The following is a 13,286-nucleotide window of genomic DNA, read 5'->3' as shown; positions in this document are numbered from 1 at the left end:
TGGGGCCAGATTTGGCCCGCTGGCCACAAGTTGAGCATCACTGCTCTATAGAGTGAAAGCGATCTGAGTGGATTCCTCTGGCAGAGCTCTGAGCTCTGGTTGCCCACTCAGAGGACCGGAGTGCCACGGAAACGGCCCAGCACTGCGTGGCCACTGACCGTGCCAACCAGGCCACTCGCTGACACTCCTTGGACGTCACCCAGGAAAGGTACGCTGAGCAAAAAAAAAAGCTACGTGGCCATGGCAACACTATTCATCTGCCATCCAATGCACAGACACAGTACGACCATCAAGGCACTGAAGCACGAGAGCTTCTGTTCGTCAACGTTTTTCAAATACAAACAGATAAAATGTATAAAACTATAATATTAGACATGTGTTATCCTGATAGATAAATCCCAAACAAACAAGGCAATTTCATAAACTTCTCTCCCCGTTAATCTCTTCCATATTTCTATTGCTCACCAGGGAGAGAGGAAGAAAAAAAACAGTGTTGTTTTCATATCTTTTATGAAATTTATGCGTTGAAGCTGCCAATAAGAATTCAAATGAGTCTGAAATTATAGACGAGAGAGTAGAGCGCTGACAGTTGACGGGTATAATGAGAATGTTACCATCCAAAATTATGCCTGTGAAACAGAGCTGGCCGTCCATATGAAAAGCAAACAGACGGAGAAAGTGAGTGTCAGGTGATTTTTGTTTTTTGAGCAGGAGCCCGGAGCTGGACGGAGCCCTGCCTTGGAGAGTGTCCTCAGAAGAGGGAAACCTGAGCGAAGAAGGGTCAGCTACTAAATAAAAATATGAGATTGAGATATGTGATCGTACGTCTGCAAATTAACCGTGACAGACGGGCAAAAAATTGCTGAATCTAAAACTCAGGACTCAAATAAAAGACTTCAGCATTAAGCCAGCTAGAAAAATACAGTTACTTTTACAGTCAAATCTTCCTAATCTGAGTGCAGAGCTGCAAATTTGGTGCTTAAAAGTGATGTGAGAAAAAAACAACCCTGAAACACAGTCTCCTTTATTCTCTCCAACGGCTTGTTCAAAGTGTAAATCCCTCTCTTCGTCTCTTTGTCCCCGTCTGAGCGGCGCATTTGCAGTTCAGCTGCTCAGAGGCATGTCGAGTTTATTTATTTATTTATCCGTTTCCCATTAATTAGAACATTTGCGCTGACAAACACGGAAGTAGTCGCATTAGCGCCTAGTTTACACCCGCCCTCCCCTGGCTGTGGGCTCTCGGGATGCTGGAGTCGGCGCTGCGTTTAGAAGCGATGATAATGGAAGCTGAGACACCCAGGTGCACTTGTAAGACACGCAGAAACACTCGAAACACGAGCTGCCAGAATCTCTGAACTCAGCGACACTGATGTGTTTAAATACATCAGTTAATTAGCAGCGGTGGAAGACGTACTCAGATGCTTTGACTGATATACCACACTGTGAAAATACTCTGTCATTAGTAAAAGTCCTGCTTTGAAAATGTTACTAAAGTATTATCATGAAAAAGTACTTAAAATATTAGAATAAAAGTACCTAATAAAAGTACAGATATGGAGGCTGCACTCTCAGTTAAAGTACTCAATGCAAAAAAAAAACCCAAAACCAAAAATCACAAGCTAAATTATTAAAAACAACAGAAAAACACACAAATTTTTTTTTTAAAAATCAGAAAAACACCCCTAAAACTCAAAATTACACAAAGAAACACCCCAAAACTCAAAATTATAAAAAAAAACAAAAATTACAATTATTCTTTAAAAAGAAGAAAACTCAAAATTACAAAAAACACCCAACAATAGTAAAATATATAATCATAGAAAAAACTTAAAAAAATAAATAGAAAAAAAACACTCAAAATTATTTTTAAAAAAATATTTTGTTTATCAAAATATGGCTATTAATTTCCTGTGACTGAGCTGATTAATCAACCAGTCGCTGAAGCTGTACCTGTATAAACTGTGGTAACTGAATTCATCATCATATTCCATAAACTCTTCTTATGTTTTCATTTTGTAAAGTAACTAAAGGTGTCAGACAATGGAGAGCGCAGTACTTCCCTCTAAAGTGTTGTGGAGTAAAAGTATAAAGTGAGGCCATGAGTTCAATACTTGAGTAAATGTACTTAGTTACATTCCACCACTGTTGTTAAGTGGAGACGCTGAAATGAGTAAGCAGAGATAAATGCTGGGCAGATACGGAGTGCACCTGACAGCCAGTAGCTGTGCTGCACCTCACACTGGGAACACTGGCCCCCCACCCCTGCGACCCCACATATTCACTCTGTTATTTCAGCCAACAAAAGCGGGGGCTCTCGAGGCCATGGGTGGATCCGTGAAAGGAAGAAAGGAGTCCTGCTCCGGCTCCTGCCTGAATGGGGCCCTTTCACACGTAAAGGGGCCTGTTTACTCTCCCTCAATAATGGCTCTAATTTTCTGATCATTATTGAGTAATTCCAACCCCCCCCCCCCCCCACACACACACACACACACACCCAGCGTTTAACGCGTTCTCCAATCACTCACACCACCTCGCTCTTGTCTCCGAAGGGCCCCGAATCATGCACAAGACGTGTTTAATCCTGACTGCCATTTCCTGCTCTGACACATTTTAGCACAAAAGACAAGGCAAAAATATGCAAAGGCAAAAAATGATATTCACATAAAAGAGAGAAGAGAGATCATTCAGAATTGTTAATTTGCCAGTTTTTTTTCTCCACATGTGGACTCGTTCTCTCCTCTGATTGGAGAGGAGCAGCGCTTTATCCTCCATTTTGTTTTGGACCTGAATCCGCAGCAGCACCATCACACCCCAGTGACAATATTCGCTCTGCTAAAAGCCGGCGGAAAATATTTTGAAAAAAAAAAAAAAGAACACATCTGGTAACACGATAGCCATTTCATTCAACGCTGACATCTCTGTAAAATAAATGTTGTGAAGCTCTTTTTTTTTATTCGCTGTGAGGAGGCATCCGCAGGAGTGGTGGCGTAAGAGGACGCGCAGAGGGGAAGAAGTGTTAAGCGAAAAAACAAGGATACGGGGGGGAAAAATGTTAAAATGAGAGAGAAAGAAAAGGATCAGAAGGAGAGAAGTTGGCAGAGACTGTGTCGGTTTGAAAAGCTGGCACCTTCCAAACAGAGCTGCAGCTTTGGGTGCCAAACGCTGCCAACCAGCCCCACTAGCCTGAATATCTGCCCTCCCTCTCTCTTTGTTTTCAGCATGGCATTTTGCATCATCTTTATTCTACGCTTTTCTTTTTACTTTATATCAGCGCTCAATATCATGCGAACAGCAGTGAGTGACGTTCATTACCACTAAATGAGAATAAATAAGGCGAGGGAAAAAATAAAAAGGGAGATATTTATTCATGTATTCATTATTAGTGTTCATTTCAAGGATTTTATTTTATTTTTTTAATGTAAGAGGATTTTGTTTGCGTATCATTTTTTGAATTTGAGACGGTTTTAAATGAAAAAAAACACAGTGTGTGCTCAGCAGCGTCGCGGTGTTCCGGTCCCCGTTTTCCGTATGGAAAGAGCTGTCCCAATTACAGGGCAGCCTCGCCGCGCTCTGCTCCACTGGACCGAGGGAACGAGGCGCGAGGCGGACCGATCAGAATCTGGCTGCCGGGAAGCAGCCCAGAAAAAAAAAAAAAGACGCTTTCCTTTTCTAGTCTTCACCTCTCTCCTCTCGTCCTGCTCTTTGCCCCGCGGCTCAGAAGCCGAGCCGCCCCGCCTGCGCCGACGTACGTATGTTTTTAGGGGGCAGACAGATTTCAGGCCTGGCGCCTGTACAGAGAAAAAGAGGACTGGTCATGCAAATTCACACACTGCAACAAGAGCAGAAATAATGCACAAAGAATCTAAAGGGAAAACATGCGCCTATTTTTTTTTTTTTAAAAAGGAGAAAATCCATTCAGGAACACAAATAAAATCTGTTTGTTTTATTGCATGTGTTTACTGTATTCATCACTGCCGTTTGAATGAATTCAATTATTTAATTTAAAATACATCTGTTTGTTATACGTCAGCTACTATTTGCTAAGCAAGTAAAAAAAAAAAAAAGAGAGCTGAGCTGCTAAATTGCTAAAGAGACACCATAACATTTATTTATTAACCTTAATTACACAAATAATTAAAAATCACTGTACAGTGAAATTAGGAAATAAAGCTAATCCATGTTGCCCACAACAGGCACTTTCTGGTACAAGGAATCTTTGTATTTGCAGAGCTAAGACCTGACCTTTGTTTCAAATGAGCCTTAATTCAATCATATACTCAGTCTTTTGTGTATCTTTTCCAGTATTATTCACTAAACTGGATAATTACAGTGAATATGAAGCAGGTTGGCCTGATACCAAGCGCGCCGAGCTGCTCAGCCGTCCGACCCGGAGACTGAGAGGGGAAAGTTGTGAGATGATCGGTTAAAGGAGGTCAGCGCAGCAGCTCGCTTCATCTTTTTTGCCGATTTATTTGGAAGCACGATCACACTGGAATAATCTGTTTACCAGCGATTCCTTACACTCCGCACACTCCACTCCTCCTCTCCCCTCCTTCCACACACACACACACACACACACACACACACACACACACACACACACACACACACACGCACACACACAGACACAGTCGAGGACCCTACCCCTCGGTGCATATTAAAACACCACAGTGTCACTGACGCTGTCCCGTCAGGCGCGGGGGCTCGCCGAAGCTCAAACTTTATTGGGCACATTATTTCAAATGACAACAAAGCGTAAGAAAGTTTCCGTTGAAAGTGTCGGACCAGCAGTGTTTTTCACACCAGATGAATGTGGCTCCCTCGGCGCCGACGCTCTCTGTTTCTCCGTCGGCCCGGGTTACGGACCGCTGCCAGAACACTGGAGCACAATTCTGCTCTGCGTCCAGAAAATCTCTGCTCTGCACAGCAGCACAGCAGCCAAGGAAAAGACGAGGCTTTCTTTCAATCAATACGATTCTCCTCTGCAAACGCTCAGCTGACAACTGAACCTGCGCGCCCTCGAGCATCGTAGACCGAACACGTTCTGCCACAACACAACGTACAACCACCACACATGTATATCCAAGGTTCCCACACATCGTCATGGACTAAATTTCAAAACTTTTCCATGACTTTTCAAGGACCCAAAATATTTTTGTTCTTCTTGCCCCACTTGCCTGCATTTCCCAAACAAAAAAAAATGATCTCACATGAAATCATGAAATCATCATCAAATTTCAGCCAATAATTTCTGTTTTTGACAGTTTCTGGCTGTGATAAATAGTGTTGTTTGGGTGATTTTTAAGGAAAAAAAAAATCACAAAAATTGCCCAAAATGTTTGTTTTCTATGAAAAATGCCAAGAATAAATAAATAAATCACCACAAATATTTTTTTTTAAAACTCACCAAAACATTTTAAATAAAACAAGCCTCCCAACACTGTTTTCTTATAAAATAAATTAAGAAAATCTCCAGAACTGTTGTTTTTTAAAAAGTTTTCCTTTTTTCCCCTAAAAATTCACCTCAAATAAAAAAGAAAAATAGCCATTTTAAAAAAAAAAATGCCTTCCAAAAATTTGAGAAAAACAAAAAAAAATCTTTACAAATCAACAAAAGTTTTTAAAAAAAGAAAAAAAAAGAAGGACATTTTTTTTGGTTGATTTTTTTTTTAAAACTCAGCTGTAAAATAAATAAAAAATACAGCTATTTTAAGATGTATGCCCCGTCCCTAAAGCCAAAAATGCTAAAATATAATTTGAGGCATACATGAAGGGAGAGACAGAAGACACTTTTGTGATGAATAAACCAAAACGCTGTCACATATATTGGAGCTACGTTACGTCACCAGCTACAGAAAATAAAGTCACGGTTATGTTTCATTGATGTAATTTAATTTATTACACGCAACATATTTCCATGACCGTGTGAACCCTGTATATCTAGGTGTGTTAAAACACACTCTCTGTCCAGTTTGGTCTCTTCTTCATTATGTAACTGCATCTGATAAGCTTCGCTCCCTTTGAAGCTCAGGATATTGGGCAGAGCAGATAAGATGTGTTTGACGGATTAGCGTGACGTGAAGGCGTTAAGTCTCCCAGTCTGTCTCCCTGTCGATTCCTCTCTTTGTTCGCCTCTATTAAAAGATATTCTCTTGGCCATTTGTAACGCCGGACTATGCACAGACGCACACTGATGGGTAAATGAACATCTTAGGTCCGCACCACAGCAGCACACAGATACGGCGCAGTCTGGCGCACACACACGCACACGCACGCACGCACGCACACACACACACACACACAGTTGGCTTTGGGACCTGGCCCAGGCACCTCTGCGGTCCGTCTGTCTCCTGCACAGAGAACAGATATGGAGGCTGCTCTCTCAGAAACATCTTTTTATCATAACAGCTCGAGTAATGAAAGCTGTATGAGGCAGCTCCGGCTCCAAACATGACTAATGCTGGAACCGCGCGGCTTCGTCAGACTGACAAATATGGAACACGCCGCTCGAAAAACATGACCTGATCCGGGGTCTCTAGGTGGAGGAAGGCCCAGAGCGCCCAACTGGCGAGCCAGACTTTGGTTTCGACAGACGTGTGATCAAAGATGAGATCAGATCGCTCTCTTTTTTCTCTCTCTGTATCTCGCTCACTTCCTCCACATCCCTGAACCATTATTGTTATCATCATCAGATGCAGCCGAATCAGCGCAAAGAAATTGAACCACTTCTGGGGTCGGCTCTCATCAGTCTGCCACAATTAAATCCCGATCTGTGCGCGGCCAGGTATTTGTCAGGAGATAATTTTGGTGGTGGGACCTTTCTTTGCAGCTGCAGAGAAGAGAGCGCAGATCCCAGCGCAGTGATCTGTCCCGGCTCTCTGCGCCCCGCCTGGAAGGGCCCCGAGTCTATAATTGGACAAAAGCGGAGACACATACTGGACAGACAGAGGAGGGGGTGAGCGCTGGGAGGAGGGGGGTGTATCTCCTGTCCTGTCAATCACGCCGCTTGAAAGCAGAGCCCCCCCTGCAGCTGGCGACAGTGACATCAGTGGGACAAGAGAACTGAAACGCCGCGGACAGGCGGGTGAGGCGGCCGCGGTCCAATCATCAGGCCTGGCAACTGATAGCTTCCGCAAGACACAGACACCCTGGGACGGGGAGCTAAGAATAAAACTGTAACGCTGCCACCCCCAAAGGTTAGAGCGGAGCCACTGTCTGTCTGTCCTTCTGTAAACTCTGCTTAACCCCACACTGCCTCCTGGAAAACAACCGCAGCTCAAACGACTGGATGCTTTCTACCCCGGATACTTCCTCAACATACAGAATCTGTTTTACTAAAAGGTGAATTTAGTGTGACGTAAAACCTGCACAAGCCGGCTGTGGCTGCACATTTTGACAAATAAACAGCTGTCTCAATTCAAAATCTGCTCTGGCTGCCATGCATTTTATTTTTATAAAAGTTCTTTGGATATATAAAACTGGGTTATTAGCTACTCACTGGAGTTAACATTAGTTAGCTGCGTAAATCACGCATACGACATGTATATATGTTGTAATTTTTGTCAATATAAACATGCTTCTCAAATCCCAAATTTTAAAAAAGTAGAAGACAATTTTCCTAAAATCTAAGGTAAAAAAAATTTTTTTTTTTTTTTTTTGACTTTAGGTGAGAGAACTGCAGGTGCTAAAATGCTAACCGATCTCCGGCTTTTAGGACTCATTTCTGGAGCTTTCTACACGGCTGGGGGATGAAACGAAAATGACCTCAATGTGATTTTCCTGGATAACGAAACAATACGTACAAATACATACGCCCACAGAGGGGGGGCGGTAACGCACCTTGAACACCAGCTACCAACCAGAATTAGACAGAAGAAGAAGACGGAGCAGCAGCAGTAGAAGAAGAAGAAGAGCGGGGGACCGTATATGGCATCATTTTGTCGTTTATTTCTTTAAGAAGGAACAATGTGCATTAATGCACCCGCGTTAGCTGAGGAGCGAGTTTTTTATCCCTCGCCCCTTGCCTTATGTAAATACGCATCCTAAAATAATAAAAAATACAATAAAAGGCAAAAAGGCACACAGTGTAATTAAACATGTACACGTTAAGAATATACAACACAACAAGTTTTAACAGTACCACAACATAAAACGTTATTTTTTGCACGAATGCTTCAACCACGGATTACATCACACCCTGACCGAATTCGCCACATAGCGTCGGCCGCAGTAGCTGTAAAGTTTACTCGTCTAATGCTGATGGTTTGTTAGCAGGTGAATATGACCGACTACCCAGCTATTACATATGATGATATGATAAAACGTGACTCAAGGTATCGTGAATCAAACTTTCATACATTGACACGTCTGTAAACATGATTTTTGTCATGTCAGACTTTCATTGTTACTTCACGACGTCATCAAAGTCCATCTTTTGTTCTTGTTTTGTTTAAGAAACGGCAGAAATTAAAAACTGTGGGTGTAAAACTGATTTTCATTTTGTCTATTCTCTCTCCATTGTCACTAAAATGCTTAAAAAAATCATGTGTACAAAGTTCAACATGCTGCTGACCAGAATTAACATTTCTTCATCTGTTTATTATCTTATTTAATAGGATTATTTTGTTTTGAATCTACCTCACTTTTGTGAAATCGTTTGACAATAAATAATAGTTTCAACCATAATTAACCATGTGGTTCCTCCAACTTTCACTTAGGAGCAAAAGTCAGCCTTTAAACTACTGATTTGACTTTTTTGGTGGATAATTATCGATATCGACCAATATAAAAAAGTTATAACAATATGTTATATTGTTTTCTCTGTTCTGGTTTATTCGTGTGTGAAAGGTGCTGCACAGACCGCCTGTGGAAAAGCTGAGCAGGATCCGAACCAGAGAGTGGACTCTGTCAGCGGACAGAACATCGACTTTTTTTTAGCAAACAGGAAAGACAAAAAATAGCTCCATTTATGACGTAACAAGAGCCCTTTCCTAGTTTTGCTTATAGTCATTTAAGGGCATGTTGTGCTCGTGACTGGAAAACAGATTTATATAAGAATGCTCATATAGGTGCAAAAATAAATATGACATGCAGCCGCACACAAATCATTCAGACGGAGGCTGCTGCTGCTGCAGCGCTCGTATGGGGGTGAGTGGCTGCCGGATTCTGGCACGGAGTAAAAAAGAGGCTTTCCTCCGAGGGGCACCAGGCTGCGCTGGGAGCTAATCTGAGCCGCGGTTCGCCACGGCGCATTGTGGAACAGGAAGAGGCGCTCACGGAGGCCCCGCAAACTCAAGCAGAGTTACACACTGGGCTGAAAGGAGCCTGGCATGGGGCGCTCTGTCACAGAGGAACGCTGCGCCGCCCTGCCAAGGAAGAGAATTAAGGTCCTGTAACTGTATGCCAGTCTGTGGTAAGAGAAGCCTTTACTGGAGAGACACAGGAGAACAGGACAGGGAGGAGGGCGCACGCTCGCTACACCTGACACTACCTGCAACAACACCTGAATCATGGTGACAAACCACCGCGCTCTAACTGGAAAGCTTCACCACGAAAAGGCAAAAAAACTACTTATCAGTACATTATATCAAAATGTAAATGAATGCTGCTGTGGTCACTGCACATTTAAAGAAACACTCAGTAATGAGCAGAAAATTAAATATTACTGTTTTTGGGAAAATAACTAACAATAAAGTGGATATAATGAGAAAAGCTAGCTCTCAAGTTAAGAAAATTACATCATTTTACTGATATGCCTTAAAAACCAGGACAAAACTACACTTACTATATCCAAAAACTACAACCGTATCCATTCTCAAATCACAATATTGATGCAATGTGATTAAATATAGAGCAGCCAGCTTGGCTTAAATTGTAAATATCATTAACTACACTAAAAAGTCACATATAGGCAACAACAGATTTAAAATACCTACAAATATGAGTGCTCTGAAACACAGCTACCGTTTGCACCACCAATATCTGTTTCATTTTCCAGTTTCATTTCTAATTCTTCCCGTTTAAACAGAATCACACAACATCTTTACAAAAACCTTCATGCTGCTTGTGTCTTAAAGGCAGGGCTGCACAATTAACAGAAATGTTAGTGACATAAGCCCAAGTGCAATATCCAAAATGCAGGAGCTGCAATTTCTTAACAAAAAGTCAAATGTGCCACAACACAAGATTAAAAATGAAGCACTGTGATGCTACAGAGATTCCGACAAATCATAATTCAGACATAAAGGGAATATTCTTGTCTGGTGCAAATGAAGAAAAAAAATGTTTTATATTTTTGTGTAAAATTACCATTTGCGCTAAAATCGTGGCACGTGTCTCAATATCTGTCAAAACAAATGGCAGTATGAAATTGTTTGCTTATCGTGCAGCCTTATTTAGATTTGTGATGACTGACGGAAATGATATAGACTTAATTATTTTAAAGTGACTGTAAGAAACTATAATCTTGTTTTACAACAGAAAAAGTGTTTTTCTTCTTCTTTTTTGCAAAATCAACAAAAAACACTGATATTTTTATATGATGTTAATTTTGCACATTAGTGTTGCCATTTAGTAAATTAAGTATAAAGTAGAACTATTTTTTTCTCTTCAAAATCTAATAAAGAGGAAATTTCCAGTCCTACATTCATTAGTGTCAAATTGCTTTCAGAGGACACATGCAGGTTTGTGTACAAATAACACTGAATTATTTTCACCGCCTCTATTTTAACTTTACGGTCACAGCAGGAAACACGTGTGTCCAATATGGAAAAATAAAACGTCTCATAAACAAACAGGCAGAGCCACACGGCCATAAACACAAAAGTCTCAACTTGTGTGTGTGTGTGTGTGTGTGTGTGTGTGTGTGTGTGTGTGTGTGTGTGTGATTGAGCAGTAGAATCAGGAGACAACGATCAGGGCAGCTTGGGTGAGTTGTGTTAAAAGGGGAGCTCCTGTGTATGTCCACTCATGAGTGTGAGAGTGAGAGTGTGTGTGTGTGTGTGTGTGTGTGTGTGTGTGTGTGTGTGTGTGTGTGTAGCGTGGCGTAAGACTGAGGCGGCTGAGGCTACAGACAGGCTGACTCTCGCAGCCTCCTAAACTACCTGGGACTGGGCCAGCTGTCTCTGTACCCTCCACACCACCACACACACACTGACGCACACCAATCTCACAATAACATACACATGGATTACACACACATGACAAAGTGCGTCTCACACACACACACACACGTATGCACATGCATGCACACACAGATAAACAGGTTTGCAGATGCTTTTGTTTACCGATGGCACCGGAAAACATGCACATTTGGATTTAGACAAATTTGCACGCAAATACTTGAACAAATGTACCAACGCAAACATATCTCTAGGTAAACACAGGTTTTAAGCCTCACTGTCAAATTCTCAGAATCTCTTTAAACCAGATCGAAATCTGGGAGACATTTTTTAAAGATGATCCTGCGCAGACTGTCCCTTTAAACTTATCTCAGTCCTGACGGGGTTTTATCAAAGCCCGGCTCAGCTCGGTACACAGCCAGGGGTCTGGAGTGTGCGTGACATGATACACGCCGACCTGCGTGTGTGTGTGTGTGTGTGTGTGTGGTGCAGTGTGATACAAACATACCTGGTGTGTGGACGAAGTAGGCCAGGTAGAGGTCCAGCTCCTTGACCGTCACTCCGATGTGGTGCGGCTGGACACACAGGCCGTGGTTGGAGCACTGCGGCGACTTGACGAGCCGCTCGCCATCCGTGCTCTCCAGGGGGCTGCCCTTGAACAGGATGACCATCACCAGGTCCAGCCGCCACACCTTGTCGGCCTGGCGGAGGCAGTCGATGCGGCGGATCTTGCCCTTCTGGTCGGGGTTGGACAGCACGCAGCAGGGCGGCTTCTTCCCCGTGATGGTGAGCACAAAGTCCTCGCGGAACTCGGGTCGGATGTCCTTGCGGAGTTTGGCCAGCAGGCGCGAGGCCCACTTCTGCTTGATCTCCGGCTTCTCCCCCAGCAGCTCGTCCTTCACCGCGCGCTCCTCGTCCTTGGTCATCCTCTTTTCGTGCTTCTTGAAGTACTTGCGCTTACGGGCCTGCAGGTTGAACCAGGTGTAGGAGAAGGCACGGACATGGGGGAGGAGGGCCTCAATGAAGGGATGAAATTCATCCTGACGAGAGAGAGACGTGTGAAGTTAGAGCGCTGGAAAAAAAAGCTTTTAGTTTAAAAGAGAGCAAAGAGAGCATGCAAATTGTTTAAATTAAGCTGTGAAAACATTAAACAATTACAAATGAAAAAATAGGAAATATGGTTTAAGTTAAAATATTACAAAATATAGTACATCTTTAGTAAAAGCAAATCTATTATAATCACATGTTCATCAAAAATCTAATTACTAAAATAAAAAACAAAATTTAAATAAATACTCATGCATAAAATGTACATTAAATATAGTCAGATAAAATATAAATAAATATGCAGCAATAAATAAGAAAATTAATCTTAACTTTAAAAATGCAAAACCTCCTTTTTCATCAATTAACAGCAAAATACTGAACAAAGACAAAATGCATAAATCCAAAAGACAGCTGAGCCAAGTTGCGCTCCCAGTTTCCTGCCGTAAAGAGAAAAGTTATTCTGCTGTACTATAATACCTTCACTACATATCTCTGGGCAACAAAGCCCAGATCTCGCCACAGCGTTCCTGTGCCAGGGTTGCCACACACCGGTCGCTCACCACCGCCAAGCTTTGCCGCCACAAGACCACTGTTGAAATGTGCAGCTAAAAGATCAGCCATACCATTTCCTATCTCTGCGACCATGCAAAGGGAGCTCCAACCAGACTCACATTTCCACAACAAACTGAAAGCAGACAGAAATCACCACAGAAAACCACACTGCTAGAGGAAGACAGACGGCCTGGTAGTTACCATTTTGCACTCTCATCATAAATTTGGCACAGCGTTTAAAGTGAAAAAAAAAATCTCCTGCACCAGTTTTTTTTTTCCTCCCGCGCTCCCCAATGTAAAGCGAGCGCTGGTTTGGCACGGGGTGGAGAATTAGGAGATGAAAAAAAAAAACTTAGAGGGGGTGGGGGTTGTAAAAAAAAAATAATTAGCAGAATATGCTGCTCACTAAAAACAGTGGGCCAAAGTTTAAAAGCAAAACAAAAAACCCCAAGATTTTTAGGAAGGAGAAAATTCGCTGCAGGACGGCGGCCAGCAGCTCATTACACACAAAAATGACAGATAAAAACTTGTAGCAACAAAAATTGTCAAGTAAAAATAGTAACAGTA

The 13,286-nt window shown here is 42.3% G+C and overlaps 1 protein-coding gene across 1 annotated transcript in view; it reads right to left on the bottom strand.

Annotated features, from left to right (window-relative positions):
* Positions 1 to 12,911, bottom strand: part of nfixb (nuclear factor I/Xb) — a 111,455-nt gene extending 98,544 nt beyond the window's left edge. The window contains exons 1-2 of the mRNA XM_042505415.1: positions 12,645 to 12,911; positions 11,629 to 12,160 (exon numbers count right to left, since the gene is read on the bottom strand). Coding sequence (XP_042361349.1) covers positions 11,629 to 12,160; positions 12,645 to 12,812 — 700 coding nt within the window. The 5' untranslated portion in view covers positions 12,813 to 12,911. The remainder of the gene's footprint in view (positions 1 to 11,628; positions 12,161 to 12,644) is intronic.
* Between the last annotated feature and the right edge of the window lie 375 nt (positions 12,912 to 13,286).

The sequence above is a fragment of the Plectropomus leopardus genome, chromosome 17 (genome assembly GCF_008729295.1).
Source record: "Plectropomus leopardus isolate mb chromosome 17, YSFRI_Pleo_2.0, whole genome shotgun sequence".
Lineage (NCBI taxonomy): Eukaryota > Metazoa > Chordata > Actinopteri > Perciformes > Serranidae > Plectropomus > Plectropomus leopardus.
This window is presented reverse-complemented; position numbering and strand designations above follow the sequence as displayed.